Source organism: Triturus cristatus, chromosome 3_1 (assembly GCF_964204655.1).
Source record: "Triturus cristatus chromosome 3_1, aTriCri1.1, whole genome shotgun sequence".
NCBI classification, from domain to species: Eukaryota; Metazoa; Chordata; class Amphibia; order Caudata; family Salamandridae; genus Triturus; species Triturus cristatus.
In genome coordinates, this window is record NC_140583.1 from 47304197 (window position 1) to 47323285 (window position 19089).

At 53.4% G+C, this 19089-nt stretch overlaps 1 protein-coding gene across 4 annotated transcripts in view; it reads right to left on the bottom strand.

The window, feature by feature from the left end:
• LOC146859669 (embryonic protein UVS.2-like) overlaps positions 1 to 19089 on the bottom strand; it is a 133077-nt gene that overhangs the window by 104830 nt on the left and 9158 nt on the right. For 2 of the 4 annotated variants that reach the window (XM_085643423.1, XM_085643422.1), the window contains exons 2-3: positions 6690 to 6714; positions 3769 to 3834 (exon numbers count right to left, since the gene is read on the bottom strand). In XM_085643423.1, the coding sequence (XP_085499549.1) occupies positions 3769 to 3834; positions 6690 to 6714 (91 nt within the window). The remainder of the gene's footprint in view (positions 1 to 3768; positions 3835 to 6689; positions 6715 to 19089) is intronic. The other 2 variants (XM_085643425.1, XM_085643424.1) reach the window with 1 other exon arrangement.

Here is a 19089-nt window from a genome sequence, read left to right on the forward strand (position 1 = left end):
TGTCCGCCGCCGTGGCAGCGGCATGCATCGGTCCACTCACCAGAAGGTAGTCCAGCCGTGAGTAGGTTCGATGTGCGTGTGAAAAGTAAGAGTAGTCCCTATCCGTGGGGTGCATGGAGCGCCAAAGGTCGTGTAAGTCCATTTCCGCAATCCGGGCCTTCACAGCCTGGGACAGTTCACCCGTCTGCGGGAAGCGCTGCGCCGATCTGTCCATCACAGAATCGAAGACAATATTAAGGTCTCCCCCCACAATGACGTGGCGGTCGGGGGAAGCAGTGACATCCACCAACACGGAGTCTAGGAAACGCTCTTGGTGGTCGTTTGGGCTATAAACGGAGCCGACCGTAAACGCTATGCCCCCTAAGCGCATGCGATACGCAAGAAGCCTCCCCTTCTGTTCAGCACACTTATACAAAACCTCCCCCCTAAAGGAGCTCGCTAGAAGAATGGCTACCCCCGCCGTCTTGTTCGCTGCCGAGGAGAAGAACTGGGTAGGGAACTTAGCAGAGCGCAGCCTATGGCAATCCCGGGACAATAAGTGGGTCTCCTGTAAAAGGCAAATGTCCGCCTGCGTCCCCTCCAGCAAAGATAAGATCGCTCTGCGCTTCACGGGGTTATTCAGACCCTGAACATTAAGGGTCACTACCTTTAGGGCCGACATTCCTCTCGGGGATCGGGAGCGCCGTGCAATGGGCAGGGGATCAGCGGGTGGGGCGCGCGGGGCAGCCGCACAGGACAAGCCATAACATACCAAGCGTGGGCATGGACAACATCGGACGGGACCTCCCCAACCCCAGAACAACCCCTACACCCCCCCAAAACACAACCCTGGCAACTAGCCAAACGCAAACTCAAACACCCCATTGTCCCAGTCAAGCCCCAAAACGGGCAAGTCCGTAGAAAAGAACGAAGTGGACGTCCAGCCACTCACCTCCAGCCGCTCCCCCCGACCCCCCCGCCCCGTACCCAGCATTTAAAGAAGCTAAAGGCATCTCCCCCCGGAGTGAGTATTAGGCCGTCAAGGCCACGCCGGTGGAGCCGGCCGAGTCCCTGGCCGCCGCCCTCAAAGCGTCGGCCATGTCCGCCCTGATGGTAGGGGAATCAGGACGCCCTGCGCTGGCCGCTGATCGTCGCCTCGCCGACCTCCGCCGGCTCCGTCTCTCCGAGGCCCTCCACGACGGTGTAGCTCCTTCCTCCTCCGCCGCCGTAAGCCCCAAGACTCCACAAATGTCCTGCAAGGAGCGTAGCTGGTGTAGCACCCCGTTCCATCGAAAGATCCGGCGGAAGGGATGACCCCAAGAGTACGGCGTCTCGTGTTCGCGCAAAAAGTCAGTGGCAATCCTGAAGGACCTGCGTTTCTGCAGCGTGATGGCGGAGAGGTCCTGGTAAAGCGCCACCGGCCGTTCCCGGAAAGTCAGGGGCTGTTTCCTGCGGGCCTCAGTCATGATGCGTTCCTTCAGCGGGAAATCGGGCAGGAAGGCCAGAATGTCCGGTGGAGGTGCCGATGATTGGCGCTGCCGGCCAACCCTATGTGCCCTATCAATGCTAATGGGGAAGTCCGCAGCTTCCCCCAGGATCTCTCGGAACAGGTCCCGCAGGTAGCTCCCCAGATCGGACCCCTCGTCTGCAGTCGGCACACCACGCACTCGAATGTTGTTCCTCCGTGATCTGTTCTCAAGGTCCTCAGAGTGGGCCTGGAGCTCAACACACTGCTCCCGGAGGCGGAGAACGTCCTGTTGAAGATGGACTATCTCCTCCTCCCGGCGTTGGGCCTCCGTCTCCACCGTTTCAACGCGCTCGCCAAGGCCCTCCACTTCCCTGCGCACTTCCCGGACCTCGCTGGCCACCTCCCGCTTCAGTGTCTGGAAGTCCTCTCTGAGGGAGCTAAACAGTTCCTCCATAAAGGTCCTCGTGACGGGTGGCTCCCCCCCAGTCACGTCCGCCGAGGCCTGGGAGGTCCCCGGCGAAGGCTGTGTTCTGTCCCGCAGTTGCTGGGCCCTGCCAAGCATGTCCGGCAGGGTGCGGTCCCCCTTCTTCGAGCCTCCTCTTCCAGACATCGCAAGCACTACGGTCGGGCACTGGTCCAGCCGCCCCAGGGATGCCTAGCTGCTGGCAAGCACTCGACGTGGGTGTCCCCCCACAAGCAGGGTCGCTGCGTCACAGGTGACAAAATGGCGGTCCAGCCCGGTCACCGCCAGCCGCGGGTGCCCATCCGAGACAGGAATGGAGGCTGCAGTGGGGGGTTCCTCATCAGCACATCCCCCAAAAAGTCAGCCCGGCAGCAGCGGCGGTCACATACATCCGCCAGCAAGGGCTCCGGCGAAGGCCAACACCACTGATCCCACGGGGACAAGATGGCGGCAGGGCGAGGCAGGGCAGAGCGACCAGGCCCGGCGACACCACCGGGGCCCCCAAAATGCACAGCAATCAAATAGGTTCCACCGCCGGTTTCAGTCTGTCACACGCAGGGGCCCAGATGGTCCGACCCCAACAGAGAGTCCGCCGTACTTCGGCCAAGGGACAGGGGCCTACACAGTGCGAAGTGTCGCCGACACAGGTCTGAGTGCCAAAGCACCCGTCCTAAGTCTTCCGCACCGTCGGGTCCCCTCCCGCAGGGCTCCTTCACCCTCCGTCGAGCGACGGGCCAGATTCCCTCCAGATCGCAACTTTCAGCACCAGGCCCAGCCGGGGCGCCCGGACAGCACTCCGATGCGCTCCGCCTCTCAGGCCCTCCTTCGCTCCTCGAGCTCGATCGGACTTTTTGGGGGCTTCCCCCGAGGCGATCAGAACCAAAACGGCAACAACGTGCGCACCAGGTGCTCCGCCACGCACCTCTTCCACGCTGAGCCTCAGCGGGGGGAGAAAAGCATAAGAAAAGGGCTCAAGCTTGGCCGGGCCGGAGGAGCTACGGGAGGAAGCGTCCGCTCACCCCGCCATCTTGGCCACGCCCCTATCTATATGTTTTTAAATGGATGGCATCTGTTCCCAGATATACTACATTAGTAAAATATGAGCCAATGATTGTGTATTAAGACCAGATTGAGATGGCTGCTTCTATCTGCACTACAGCTGCAGAGGCAGGCCTGAGACATGTTTAAAAGCCTACTTTAGTTTTCTGCTGCCCAGTAGTAGAGACTAATGTATAGGGGTCCGGTGGCTCAGTGGACTACAGCGTCCACTCTAGGGACCTCTGCTCAACCTCATGGTCACAGGTTCCCATCCAGGCAGATCCACTCAGCCTTTCATCTGAGGTCGATAAAATTAGTACCATTGAGTTGGATAACAATGAACATCTGTTATTCAGCACCAAGATACCTACGGGTGAACGTGCACTTTACAAATACATGTGTTAGGTTTTGTTACACCCTGAATATACATAGCACCAGGGACTTATAAGTAAATTTAATGTGCCAATTACGTGTAGGCCAATGTTATTATGTTTTAGGGAGAAAGCAGAAGCACTTTACCACTGGTCAGCAGGGAAAAAGTTCACAGAGTCCCAAATCCGATGGGTTAAGAACAGGATGACAGAGGAAGACATGAAACTAGAGTGACCCTGCAGAAAGGACCATGTCCAGGACCTTGGTTGTCTTTGGTGATGGTTGTGAAGACACCTGGGCGCAGGCTACCAGCTGACTATCTTGTAACAAAGTATAGCGCCAAGAGGCCTGAAGTTTTCTATTACCTTTGTTCTCTTTGGTGATGATCTGGAGGGCATCTGAGCTCAGGCTCAAGTCTAGTGCCCAGAAGCCGGAGGTTTTCTCTTACCTTTGTTCTCTTTGGTGATGATCTCGAAGACGTCTGGTATCAGGGGCTTCTCTGAATCCCGGGTGTCTGAAAGACAAGGCACATTCCCAGCTTCACATCAGCTGCTAGTGCACAGGAATAGGCGGATTCAGAAATCAATTACAAAAGATGAAATATTAACTGGATCCAAGTGTGCATCTGAATTTTCTTTGCACAAAATGCGTATTTCTGCGAAATCAAACATATTCATGCATATTGTGTGGGAGGGGGTGAAATGCGCAGAGCCCTGTAGGTGCTAGGATATATGTAGCAAACAAGGAAAAATATGCATGTCCATCTTTCTTATGGGGCAGGAGCTCCTAAAATGTGTAACTTTCTAAATTCTTTCCCAGATACCGGTTGTAAATACACAATGGAGTCGTTCGATCAACAAATTGCTCTATTTCTATCAACCAGCCAATGGGTTTTGGTGCCAGATGTATCAAGCTTTTTTGAGTTTGCAAACAGGCCTTTGCAAACGCAAAAATATTTCTCAGATGTAGCAAAGCCTATTTTGTGATTCGGTAACATGTTACCTAATGGCAAAATGGGATTATGATTTGCTATTAGGAAGGGGGGTGTTTAGGGCGTCCCTTCTTATTACCTCATCGCATTGGTATGGACGTATGACAGTACTTTTTGGCATCCATACTATGGTACTACCACTAGGTTACCAATTTTTATTGTCTTCAATTCATAACTTTTCTCACCAGCTTATTGTTCCGCCCTTTTTCTCGTTTTAGAATTCGTTATACACGCTATTTTCCTTTTTTAGGCTGACAGTGCCCTCTGAGGTCCACACCCACCTATCATACTATTCATACCTACCGATCAGCTGGATATTTAAGAGGTGAGAAGTAGCCTACACTATTACGTAATCTCACCCGTGGTTTTTCCTTACCTGAGATTTATAATTAGTGAGTTCCATTGGTACTTGGGCTTCTTTACTGTTCACACTGGACGAAGGCCCTTTCCAGTTCACCTGCTCATTCATCTATAGAATGACCTCTCTCAATAGTTTGGGGTAAACAACATTTCTGATATGAATACTTTTTTCCTTTCCATTAATTGGGAGGGTCTTTGTATTCTATGGGTTGGGCTATTTTACACTTTTAGATATGACTATTTTACATGTTTTTGATGTAAATTTTCTCTCCCATTGTACACATAACAATACTGTTTTTGTTTGTGAAATTTATATCTATATTTGATGTGAAATTGTGTATTTATTATGATTATGTAACATATTTGTTTTCAATTCTTGGGCCTTGTTGGTGTTTCCCTTATGGTTGTTTTATGTATGTAATATTTATGTGAGGTTTTGTTATATGAGTCTTTTTGATGTATGTTATGTGGTTTTGATGTTACGTTTTGTTTATAATTGTTACAGCTCTGACGAAGTTCCCTCTGGCAAATTGGGAACGAAAAGCGTTTGCTGTGTGCCAGTTTTAAAGATTGATTAACTAAAAAGAAGTCGTTTTTGAACAAATTTTGCTTGCTTGGTTGACTCTGCAACGAATGCATCTTCCATTTTTCTAGAAAATGTGGCCACTATTGTCACCTCCGGACAGCGGGTGCAGGAAGGGATTGCACCACTCTCTAACATATTGTACACAAGGATTGGATGTGCTTGACCTTGGTCTGCCGTTTGTTCTTTTTCTGTTAACTCGGTATGTATGAATGTTTTGCGACAGAAATGCGGTTGCAAAGAATTCACATTTTACCACCTACTTCAAGTACCCATTCACAGATGGGAAGGGGTTCCCAAGGGACCGCTTCCCCTATGTGAATGTTTGTAAAAGCATTTTTTAAGAAAAGGCAGTGGTCCCACGGACCACTGCCTACCTTAAAAAATTGAAAGGAAAACATTTAATTTTTCTTTTTGAAAAGCATCGCGTTTTCCTTTAAGGCAAATGGGCTACTTTACAAAAAAAAAGATTGCTTTATTTTAAAGCAATCACAGACATGGTGGTCTGCTGACCCCAGCAAGCCACCATCCTGTGTTTTTTGCAATTCCTAGGGGGTTGCACATTGCGACCTACCTCATTAATATTTATGAGGTAGGTCATTTGCAATCCCCTAATCGCAGAGTGTTCAACAGACTTTCATGCATGCCATTTTGCGATTTCCTAATTGTGAATCGCAAGGATTCTTAATTTGGAAATCGCAAAACAGTGTTTTCATACAGCTGGCCCTTGGTCCTCTGTCAGTGTTTCTCCCATTCTGACTTTCCTATCTTGGCAACTTCTTTTTGCGCATGCAGTCTGTGATGTGAATGCTCCCCCTTTTCATCCTCACACCTCGAGACTCACAGGGGCATTATGTTAATGCATATGACAATCATACTCTGCATCCCTTTGTAAATCCACAAAAAGTGTTTTAAACGCATATAGGGGCAGATTTATGAGCCCCTTGCGCCTCATTTATGCCACCGTTGCGTCACTTTTGTACCTGTGCAGGGGGGGCGTTCCGTACAAGATTTCACTCAGTCACTTTTAAGGCCATGCTGCGTCAAAACCCTGCGCCTGCTTGAAGCAGGCGTAAGGATTGACGCAGCATGTAAGGGATAGGGCACCCCCGAGCCTTGCTGGAGCTGCTTCGCGCTTGCGACGCAACTCCAGCAATGCGCCTCCTTTCCGACAGGAGATGTGAAACACATCTGCCCATGCGAGTGCCACGGTGCGCACCATTGTAAATGCGGCGCATCAATGGTGGCGCACGGATGGGCAGATGCGTCGTAACTCTTCTGGCGCATCTCTGCTGATTAGCAGAGATGCGCCAGACGTCATGAATCTGCCCCTAAGTATATAGTACACAATGCAGCCACTCCCCATGTCCAGCGCTTCGTTAAGTAGAGGAGCTATGCTCAAGTTCAAAGATATTCTGATTAAAAAAGTACTTACGATTTTTCTCCAGTTCATAGGCATTCTGCAAAAGAGAAAAATTGCATTTTAATCACCTAGTGTAGGTATGAGGATTGTAGAACATTAGGGAAACATAAAGCCATGTTTTGAAAGATGATATAAGATGTAAGTTGAGCTGTATGTCAAAATATTGAAACAACAAATCTCCACCTGTAACGGTGTGAGCTGCAGGACATCCCCTTGCACAGTAGTCGCATCACGAATGTGGAACTCTCTCCCTCTGCATATTAGACAGACTAAGCTGTAACTCCCATTCAGAAAGAGTCTAAAGACATGGCTCTTCCCGAGGGTCGAGTAATTTGAGCTCTTGGGTATTGTGCATAGGATATGCCGTTCTGCCTAGTGTTAACAGAGCAAGGTGCAGCGCCAGGATACCCGCAGGGTGACTGCCGCGCTATATAAGTTCATATATAATACAATACAGTATCGTCAAGGTAAGAGTATATTGGGGAGTGGAGATTTACTGTTCCAATGCCCCCTTGTTGACTTCCCTTGTTGATACTGTGCAGCTGATATCTTGCACTCAGTATTACTGCGGATCGATATTCAAGCGCCCATACTGTGGTACAACACTGTGGCTCCTGGCCTGGTTTGGCCCCTTGTTTCACACACTCTGGGTTGCACAGGTGTCAAGGGTGAAGTCTGTGTTTCCTGCACCTATTTGGATACTGACAACTGCTGAAGGAACGTTTCGGAGAAAGTGTCACAAGAACAAATGGCCTTCAGCAGCACAGATGGCTCCGAAGATGTACAGAGTTCACTATAATGTAACAGAAGAGTCTATGGAGCGGTCCTTGAGGTACCTCAAGTAGAACCATCTGATGCCCGCACTAATCCTGATGTGGGTGCAAACTCCTCTTTGTGCCCAAATCGGAATTTAAACGTGCATGCGAACTCCATACTCGCAGGTTTTTGACAAGCACGTTTTTTTCCCTGTAAAAAGCGGCAAACATTGTGTAGGCACACTTCACAAACTCCATGTTTGTGTTCCCAAACATATTTATATCTGATTTGTGTGATTTAGGCATCACCTCCCATTCCGAGACCCCAAATGCAGAAAACTGAGCACATTGTACAATAGCCATACATCCACCGTGTAAACACCACACTAAATACCCTACCACACAGTCCCACTGCACACAATGAGCTCAGTTTGATGCAGGAATTACATGGCCCAATAGGAGGCGCGAACATCTCGGTCGGATGCAGGCCCAGAATGATGACCTTGGCCCTACAAAATGTCATGGGATATTCACTGCAACCACCCCTCCCAAATTCTTACTCCTTATAGGATTTGAAAAATAAGCTCAGGTGGAAATCAGTCTTTCACAGTCACTTCAAATTTGATTGACACTTATCACCTGTCCAGGTGAGCTGACCTCTATCCCAGCTTGATCCTTATGGTGCCCCCAGCCTGCTAGACCGATACCACACAAATGCTCATGGAAGACCCTCCTGCGCCTGTGATGTGCCTCTAAGATTACGGTCAGTGTCTAGACACATTGTGCAGATAACAACGGTGCAGCTGCACCAGGGGTGCAGGAAGTGTGAAGGCCTTGCATATGTAATACTGTCACTGAGTAACGCTCCTGTGCAGATGCACTCTCTGTGAAGCACACCTAAGAGGCATCACATATATAGAGGGTTTTTCAATCCTGCCACTTATATACTCTCCTGTACAGGTGCACTTGCAGTGTAGCACACCTGAGAGGCCTTACATGCACTCAGGGCTATGTATTAGTTTCAGTCATATACTCTCCAGTACAGGTGCACTTGCAGTGCAGCACACCTGAGAGGCCTTGCATGTATTCAGGGCTATGTGATACTTTCACTCATGAACTCTGCTTTACTGGTGACCTCTCTGTGAAGCACACCTGAGGGGCATTACATATACACAGGGCTGTGCAAAACGGTCACTCATATACTCTCCTGCACAGGTGCACTAACAGAGCAGCACACCTGAGAGTCATTACATGTGCACAAGGCTGTGTACTACTGTCACTGATATACTATCCTGCGCAGGTGCGTGCTCTGTGAATGTATGAAAGTAGGATCTGCTTTCAAGTTTACCTCCACTTTTTGCTGGTGTCATTATGTTTTCTGACTAGTCTGACTGGGATCCTGCTTATCAAGACCCCAGTCTCTGTACTCTCTCCCTAAATTGGACCATGATGAATACTTAGGTACATTCCAGATTGGCTACTGGTGTATATTTGTAAGTCCCTAGTATATGATACTAAGGTACCCAGGGCATAGGTTCATCAGGTTTCCCCCATTGGCTGAAGCATGTATTATGTCCCTCATGGGAGACCACTCAAATTGTGACTACAGGCCTCCCATTGCAGTCTTTGTCAGCTGGTTCTAGCATCGCTTACGACAGATATACGTTTTCTTATATCTGAGGTCACTACACTTAAAAACCTATAAGTAACCCCTAAGGCAGGCCTTTCAATCCTGAAGGCAGGGTGCTTGGTTATAACTGTGAGGGTGCCTCTTCATGAGCAGGACACGACTACAATTCCTGGAGTCCATTCTCCAGGCATTGTAAATGCATCAGGCCATTATGATACATAGAGTGGCCATGCGCCATTACGAGATGGCTAACTCTAAACTGTCACGAACCCTGGCGTGTTTGGTATCAAACATGTTGGAATCATACCCCAACACCGTAAACGGTATTCAGAAGAGCTCCTGAGACCAGACATCTTCAAGTTCATCACCAAAGAGAACTAAGGTAATAGAAAACCTCGGACAGCTGGGCTCTAGACTTGACCCTGAGCTCAGATGCCCCTAAACGGTATTGGAGGTATGATTCCATGCACTGTGGGGCTTCTCCAGGGAGCCCTCCATGCTCCCTGTACCAGTCTTCCAGACCCGTACAGCAAGCTATGGCTGCCGCCGACCAGAGACATGATTTTTTCCTCCTGCTGCTGAGCCAAGCTCAAGCAAGGGAAGGTAGGACAATAGCTTTCCTGTCACAGGGAGGTGTGAACACCTCCCAGACAGGACTTAGTGTATTGGGCTGGGGTTGGGGCGCTTGCCAGTGCCACTAGACTGCTATGAAGGGCACATTTGGTGCCCTCCTTTCAAATGTCAGCTGGAACCAGTTCAGGGACCCTTTGGCTCCAGCTCTGGCACAAAACTGGACAAAGGACATGGGAGTATCCTCCCCACTGTCCAGCCCCTCCTCTGGGAGGGACCCCTGAATCGTCCCAACCCTTTCCTTAGGGTACTTAAGGGCTTACCTGTGGGTGGCACTTCAGATTCATCGTGGGACAAGATTCAGATCTGAAACCACTTCATCTTTAACTGTCTGGGCACCTTGGACTTCGTTGGACTTCGCTGTGGGAACCGAGACTGCAACTGTGAAGACTCCAACTAGCAACAAACCTGCTGCTCCTGGTCTCGTCGTCCTGCAGTCTTCTGCGTCATCTGTGCCTGTGCTCCATACAGATTCTTCACCAGGCCTGTGGACATCCAAGACACCTAAAGGAATCTCCCTAGGAGTAAAGGAGTCCCTCCCCTGCATCTGCAGCCATAGCAAGGAAGGTGACCGGTTTGCTGTTCCTGAGCTCCCGTAGACTCCGAAAGGTTCAGCAACACAGGTGGTGTTTCTGCAACTCCCTTGAGGCCTGCACTGTCTTCAGAGCAAGTTTGTTGCCAGTATCCCTCGTCGGAACCGCTGGCGCAGAACCACTGTGCACCACATCGATTTGCCACTGCCAAGGTTTGTTGACTATCTCCTCCAGAGATCTGTGGGCTCCAAGAATCTCCAGCCTCCATCTCTTGCTACCAAGATCTTCAGCCTCACTGCATCTTCAGCACCGTGTGCCTGAATCATTGGTGAGCTGCTCGAGGTCCTTTTGAGACTCCTGTGCCTTTGGCCTGTGGGACCTCTTGAGGGTCTTCTTTGGTTCCAGTGGGCTACCCTGTTTGCTCAGGGCCTTCTCTGACTTACCTGCTCGTGGTGAGTTCCTTGCACCTTGCAGGTACCAACACTGCACCAATTCGTCTGCCTAGTTTCTTGCCGCTGCCAAGGCTTCTTGGTGCTCCCGCCAGACATCGACCCCCTAGCTCTTGACATCCGACATGGCACAGCTTGTGAATGGATCCTGGTTTTGCACTGCGTTGCCTGGTCCGAACAGCTCAATCCAAGGTCACCGTCAACTCTCCTGCATCTTCCGACATCAGTGGGCATTCGTCTTCCGTGCCTCCTGTTAACTCCTGAGTGGCATAGACTCTGCTTGCAGGTACCTCTCTTCCTGAATCCACCTTTTGGTTCCCTCAGACTCTTTCACCTTCTTTGCCAGATGCATCTTCATGAAGTACTCCACTGAGGTCTACGGCGCTTCTGACGTCACTTCTTACCTATGCACCTACTTCCCTGATGTATGTATCCTGGTTCCTGGGATATCCATGGGTGGGGTGACACTCCAACCTTCCATCTTCCACGGGGTTTCTTCAGGGTCCTCTCGGAAGTGTCCTTCGTCTTAAAAACTGCAACAGCGACTTACCCATTGACTTCTATTGAGCATGCGGTTGTATTCCTACTCTTCACACGGCCTCCATGAGGTTACTGGATACTTACCTTGGGTGGTTCCTTGGGTCCCCAGCTCTTCTACGTCTTCTGGGTCCAGTCTCAACTTGTGGTTCGCATTCCACTTTATTAGTATATGGTTTGGTCTCCCCTGGAGACCACTGTGCATTTGTGCTATTAACGTGTGCTATTACTGAAGTATTGTGTGTATTGTGATTATATCTCCGGGGAGGAGATGTTGCAATGTGTTAGTGAGTGTTTATGATAAGTAAATATATTTATAACTACACTGTGTGGTTCGTTTTCACTTAACCTACACTATATAATTAATACTGGTAAAACAAGCTGCTGTACACTCCTTCTGGACTAAGCCTGAAGGCTGCTCTCCACAGCTAACATTTAGAGAGCTTTCTATGGCTGTCTAAGACCACTAAAATTACCGCAAGGGTTGCCTGGAATAGTGCAAGGTGCTTCCCTTAAATATGTGTACACCCTAAACTAAGCTAGCCTCCTACAGTGAAGCACACCTGAGAGGCATTATATGCATACAGGGCTGTTGAATACTGTCACTGATATACTCTCCTGTACAGGTGCTCTCAAATCAATATAACTTTATTCGATTGTAAATAATAAACAATCATAAAAGTGTAAAATAGCAAAACGTTACAGTTCATTAAAAAGGGAATTAATAAAAAGTCACATCATATGGAAACACATTATCATGGGTAAGAATAGGGAAAGATACCATTTACACGATAATCCTATTTCTAATAGAAATCACTTTCTTTAAGTACAATGTAATTGTTGCAACACAGAGGGAATTGTCCAACCGCTGAATTTCATACATGGCCGGGCGGCATTGCCGGTGCCCGATCTCTCTTAAAAAAGGTAATAATTGGACAATCCTCATTTGATGGTAAAATTTACAAAATAAAATAACATGCATTGTGCTTTGGGGGGAACTTCCATCACAGGGACAGGGAGGTAATACATGAGACCAATTGTTAACTAATGGGAAGCTGACCAATCTGTGAAACAGTCCCAACCTAAAACGGGTTAATATAAATCTGTCGTAATTACCCGTGACATGGATCAAATAGGGTTGAATGTTAAAAGAAGTTAAGATTAAATGGTGATTTAAAACAGTGGGTTTTATGATCTCAGCAGTAATTCTTAAGGATTCTAGAAAGAGCAAACCCTCTTTTTTGAGCTCTTTCCGTGAAATAGCAAGCATGGTGTTGGAAGGCGGACCTTGGGGAGTCGGAGAGACCACCCAGAGGGGCCCTCACACTGCACGAAGTAGCCGAGCGCTGCTGAGAAGCCTCCGGGGAGATCCTTCTCCTATCAGGTACTAGCACAGTAACACCACCACACAGGACTCAAGGAGGTTGTCTCAAGACGAGCAATTCTTTATCAGCACTTAAAACGGGATCAATATTTATACAAAAGGGATCAAGGGATCCACAAAAGTCTCAGTGTCTCTTTAGAAGGGAAGGGGTAGCGGGACAGTCTTTGGCAGGAGCTTGGGACGAGGGTACCTGGGGCCCAGTTCTTATCCTCAAGCTGGAGGACCTCCGGATCTCGGAGGGGTCGAGCCGCGACGGCGTCCGTAGGGCTCTGGCGTTCCGTTCGTGGAGGGCCGCAACCAGGTCAGCGGGGCTCTCAAGATGGTTTCTGTTCAGCTCGAGCCGCGACGTCGTCAGCAGGGCTCCGAGGGAGGTTTCAGCGAGGTTGGGCCGCGACAGCGTCAGCAGGACCCCGATGTTCCGGGTGGCTTCAAGGTTTCAGCAAGAAGGAGCCGCGACGCAGTCTGCAGGGCTCGTGGTGGTTTCAAGCAAGAGTTCTTCTCCGTAGGGTCGGCCGCGATTCGATCAGCAGGGTTCTCGACTCCGGGATACAACTGCCGGTCTGTTGCGGGGTCGCCCCAGATATAGGCCTGGGGTCCTTTGATGTCCGGACCCTTGCGCCCGGGGGGCGGAGAGTTGGGAGCGGGCAGACGCCCAGCAGGGGAGGCGCCCAGCCCAGGAGAGATGGAGGCCGATCGCACCTCGGTGTGTGGGGACGGTTGGGGGTCCCATCGATACCGCCCTCCGCCAGGGGCGAGGAAGTGTTCACGTGATACCCGCTGGCCAGTTCCTGGTGCCTCAATGTCTGGGCCTTGCTGGGGCCGAGGCCGGGTTGAGCGGGGTCATGTGGGCTGGTGTCCAGGGTCACGTGGCAGGTAACAAAATGGTGGAGCCCCGAGGTGTAGGTGACCTCGTGCGGCTCGAACGGGTGGCCCGTGGAGGCCAGGGCGGGGAACGGGCCCAATCCCAGGGAAGTCAGGACCACGCCACGAGGCCGGGTCCAACAGGCGTCCCCCCCAGCCGAAGGCAGGGAGAGTCACCCATCTCCTTGGGGATTCTCCTCGTCAAGGCGGAAGAAGCGGGATAGGCCGTCAGCGTTGGCGTGGTCATTGCCGGGCCGGTGCTCAACAGAGAAGTCCATCCCTTGCAGGGCAATGGACCACCGCAGCAGCTTGGGATTCTCGCCTCTCATTTGCATTAACCACCGCAAGGGCCGGTGGTTGGTCTGGACCCGAAAGTGGGTACCGAAGAGATAGGGCCGGAGCTTTTTAAGGGCCCACACTACTGCGAAGGCCTCGCGCTCGATGGTGCTCCATCGTTGCTCCCGGGGCAGCAGCCGTCGGCTGATGAAGGCCACTGGTCGGTCGAGTCCCTTCTCATCAACCTGAGACAGGACGGCCCCGATCCCATATTCGGAGGCGTCTGTCTGCACGATAAACTCTTTACTGTAGTCAAGGGCCTGGAGCACAGGGGCAGTGCACATTGCTGCTTTGAGAGTCTCGAAAGCTGATTGGCAGCGGGGAGTCCAGTGCACTTTCTTGGGCTGTTGCTTCGAGGTGAGCTCCGTGAGCGGCCCAACAATGCTCCCATAGTCCCGGATGAACCGCCGGTAGTATCCGGTGAGGCCCAGGAAGGCCCGTACAGCGGTCTGGGTAGTGGGGGGTTCCCATGCCTGGATGGCATCGACTTTTGGCTGGAGGGGGGCCACCCGACCGCTTCCCACCTGATGGCCCAGGTAGGTCACCGATCCCTGGCCGATCTGGCATTTGCTGGCCTTGATCGTGAGCCCGGCCCTCTGGAGGGCGGCCAGGACTGCTTTGAGGTGACCCAGGTGCTCAGCCCAGTGGTTGCTGTACAAGGCAATGTCATCCAAATAGGCCGCGCTGAAGGCCTCGAGCCTGGCCAAAACCTTGTTTACGAGTCTTTGAAAGGTGGCCGGGGCGTTCTTCATGCCGAAGGGCATCACCTGAAAGTGGTAATGCCCATCAGGGGTGGAAAAGGCGGATCTTTCTTGGGCGCCGGGGGTGAGCTGGATCTGCCAGTACCCGGCGGTGAGGTCCAGCGTGCTCAGGTAGTGGGCGGACCCCAAGCGGTCGATGAGTTCGTCGGCCCGGGGTATAGGATGGGCGTCCATCTTGGTCACAGCATTCAGGGCTCGGTAGTCTACACAAAATCGTAACTCCGGGGGATGGCCTGGTGCGGCGGCCTTCAGTACCAGGACGACAGGGCTGGCCCACGGGCTGTCGGAGGGCTCGATGACCCCGAGGGCCAACATCTTCGCTACTTCGGCCTGGATGCATGCCCGTACTCGGTCGGGTACCCTGTAGGCTTGGTGTCGCACGGGGGGACTGTCCCCGGTGTCGACGTCGTGGACGCACCAGGGGGTCACCCCCGGGGTGAGGGAGAAGAGGGCTGCGTAGTCCTGCAGCAGTTGTTGACAGTCGTTACGCTGTTCCGGGGTCAGGGAGGAGGCGAGTTGGACACCCTTGATGGATCCGTCGTGGACGTCGTTCTGCAAGAGGTCGGGTAGGGGCTCGGAGTCGTCCTCGCCCCCCTCGTCGGTCGCCAGTAGCAGGCTCAGTTCGGTCTGGGCAAAGTGGGGTTTGAGCCGGTTAGCGTGTAGAACCCGGAGGGGGTTCCGGGGAGACTCCAGGTCGACTAGGTAGGTGACGGGTCTCTTCTTCTCCACCACCTTGAAGGGCCCGGTCCACTTGTCCTGGAGGGCGCAGGGCTCAACAGGGGCCATGACCCAGACTCGCTGGCCTGGCTCGAACTCGATTGTAGAGGTGTTCCGATCGTACCATCGCTTCATGTCCTCCTGGCTGGCCTCGAGGTTGGCTTCGGCCATGGCTCGGAACTTGCGGGTCTGGTTTCGTAGGGTCAGGAGGTATCGGTAGACGTCAGGAGGGGCGCCTTGGAGCTTCATCTCCCAGCCCTCCTTGACCAGGCTGAGGGGTCCGCGGACCGGATGCCCATACAACAGTTCAAAAGGGCTGAACCCCAGGGACTTTTGCGGGACCTCCCGATAAGCGAACAGGAGGCATGGCAGTAGGACATCCCATCTCCGCCGGAGGGGCTCTTCCAGGCCCTGAATCATCCCCTTTAGGGTTCTGTTAAAGCGCTCGACCAGTCCGTTCCCCTGAGGGTGATAGGGGGTGGTGAATTTGTACGTGACCCCGCACTGTTGCCACAGGGACCGCATGTACTTGGAGATGAAGTTTGTGCCCCGGTCGCTAACCACTTCGCGGGGAAATCCCACTCTTGAGAAGATTCCCATTAAGGCCCGGCCCACCACGGGGGCCGTTACAGTTCTCAGCGGGACAGCCTCCGGGTACCGGGTGGTGTGGTCCACGAGGACCAGGATGAAGCGGTGGCCCAGGGCGGTCCGGGGGTCCAGGGGCCCCACGATGTCGATCCCGACCCGTTCGAACGGGGTGCTGACGGCTGGAAAGGGCTGGAGGGGGGCCTTGACCCGACCCCCCGTCTTCCCGCTGGCTTGGCAGGTCTGGCAGGACCGGCAGTGGTTGTCCACGTCTCTCCGCATCCGGGGCCAGTAGAAGTGGGTCACCAGACGGCTGTAAGTTTTGTCTTGCCCTAGGTGTCCGGCGAGGGGCACGTCGTGTGCCAGGTTGAGAAGGAACTCCCGGAAGTGGAGGGGGACCACCAACACGCGGCTGGCCCCGAGTTCTGCCACTTTCTGTTCACTGTACAATAGGCCCTCGGCCCAGTAGACCCAGTGGGTGCCGGTCTGGTCACCGTTGGCTTGTGCGGACGCCTGTTGTCGGACCCCTTCGAGAGAGGGACAGGACTGCTGTTCTTGCTGGAACTGCTCTCGGGTGGGGCCACCTTCGTGGCGCCATTGTGCAAGTTCTGGTAGGGCGCCGAGGGAAGCGATCTCTTCGGGGGAGGGTTCAGTAGGTCCAGTGTCGGTGTCCGCCTCCCCCTCGCTGCAGGCGGGGGGTAGTGCGAGCCCCACGGGCTTGGCGGAACCGGAGGCCAGGGACGAGCGGGAGGCCTGGGCGGCCATGGACCGGGTGATGGCGCAGGCCCATTCGGATAGTCCCAGCATTCGGAGGTGCTCTCGTCGCTCCACTTGAGCCCAGGGGGAACTCTCTAGGTCATTCCCCAGGAGGCAGTCCACTGGTGTGTCGTCGCCGACAGTCACCTTTAGTAGGCCTGTCACCCCTCCCCACTCGAAGGGGACCAGGGCCATCTGGCACAGGCTTTCGCTGTTGTCGGCCGTCCGGACGGGACACAGCACATTGGGTAGGATTTGTTCGGGGGTCACCAGGTGGCAGCGGACAGCGGTGACACTGGCGCCGGTGCCGCAAAGGGCTTCGGCACGTCGTCCATTGATGGAGACCTGCTGCTGGTATTTCTGGGTGTTGCTTGGGATGGGTGTGCGGGGCACCATTTCTCGGCTGCCCAGGCAGACCAGGGACATGGCCGCCGGCTCCCACTCGGTGGTTCCTCGGTCGAGGGGTTCTTCCTCCTCCTCTCCTTCCCCCAGGGCGGCGGCCGCCAGCTGTCGGGGCGGGGGCCCGCCGGCCCCGCTTCTTTGGTTCAGGGGGCAGACCGGATCGCTGGCATAGTGCCCGGTTTGTTGACAGCCGTAGCAGGTTATTGGGGGCCGTGGTCCGGTTCTGGCTGGGGTCGCTCCTCTTCGGGCTAGGCTCGGGGAGAGGTGTTGCTGAGGCGGCCCTTGAGGTGGGCTCCGAGGGGCCCCGGCGGGGGGTCCCGGTTCCGGTTCGGCCCTCCCCCTCCACCGCGTTGGCGGGGAGGTCCGGTGGGGTTCCTCTGGTACTCCCCCATCGAGTTCCGGGGGACTCGGGTGTTGACCCATCGATCGGCCTCGACGGCGAGTTTTCGTGGGTCCGTCATCTTGCTGTCGAGGAGGTGTTGCCTTAGTTCCACGAAACAGTTGTTGGAGAGATGTTCCCAAACAATGAGGTCGACCAGCTGCCCGTAGGTGGTGACCTTGCTACCCTTGATCCACCCTTCTAGGGCCCGGCTGAAAAAGTCCACATATTCCACCCAGGTAGTACCAGGGATCTTCTTGCAGTCTCTGAACCGCTGGCGGTACATTTCCGCGGTTAGCCCGTAGCGGATGAGCAGAGCCTCCTTCATGTGGTCGTAGGAGGTCATCACCTCTTCTGGCAGCTGGAGCAGTGTGTCTCGACCTTCACTAAGGAACCGACCCCACAGGCCGGCACCCCAGTCCTTTCGGGGCACCCGATGGGAGGTCATGGCCACCTCGTATGCCTTGAACCATTGTTGGATGTCGTCATTTTTATAGTACTCCTTGACGACATCTTTAGGGATATGTACCTTGGCTTCGGCAGGCGGTAGGGTGTCTCTATTACTGGGGGTGTCGGTCCCCCCTTTCTTTGCCTTGAGCTCGAGCTCTTTGAGACTTCGCTCGTGTTCAAGGGTCAGTTTCTTTTCTTCCAACTCTCGATGCCGTCTCTTCTCTTCTATCTCCTCTTGTAGCCGTAGCTGCTCTAGGGCCAGTTTCTTTTCCGCCAGCTGGAGTTCGCCGTCCAGCCGCAGTCGTGCGAGCTCTAGTTCGTGGTTCCGGACCTTCTCCCGTTCTCGTATCTCCTCTTCGGAGAGGCCGGTTTCTAGGCTGTTTCTTCCTCCGGTTGCCGGAGTCGGTGCGGTTGATGTGGCCACCGTCAGGGGCAGGAGACCTTCGTCCTGGGAGGGGCCTGCCTCGGCCTCTAGCCAGGTCCTCAGGGCTTTCTGCATCTCTTCTTTGGTACCTAGGCCGGTGGTCGCAAGGCCCTTGTCCTTGCAGAACTGTTTCATTTCTTTGTGCGTGTATTCCTCCAACCGTTCGGGCTGGAACTCCGTGGTCGCGTTGTTTTCTTGGTTGCTCATGACTTCCGTTTGTCTGGATGGGTAGCTAGTGGGTTACTGGCTTGTACGTACTGCGTTCGGCTCGGATCCCGTCGCTGGCCACCAAATGTTGGAAGGCGGACCTCAGGGTGGTCGGAGAGACCACCCAGAGGGGCCCTCACACTGCACGAAGTAGCCGAGCGCTGCTGAGAAGCCTCCGGGGAGATCCTTCTCCTATCAGGTACTAGCACAGTAACACCACCACACAGGACTCAAGGAGGTTGTCTCAAGACGAGCAATTCTTTATCAGCACTTAAAGGGTACGGGATCAATATTTACACGAAAGGGATCAAGGGATCCACAAAAGTCTCAGTGTCTCTTTAGAAGGGAAGGGGTAGCGGGACAGTCTTTGGCAGGAGCTTGGGACGAGGGTACCTGGGGCCCAGTTCTTATCCTCAAGCTGGAGGACCTCCGGATCTCGTAGGGGTCGAGCCGCGACGGCACCCGTAGGGCTCTGGCGTTCCGTTCGTGGAGGGCCGCGACCAGGTCAGCGGGGCTCTCAAGATGGTTTCTGTTCAGCTCGAGCCGCGACGTCGTCAGCAGGGCTCCGAGGGAGGTTTCAGCGAGGTTGGGCCGCGACAGCGTCAGCAGGACCCCG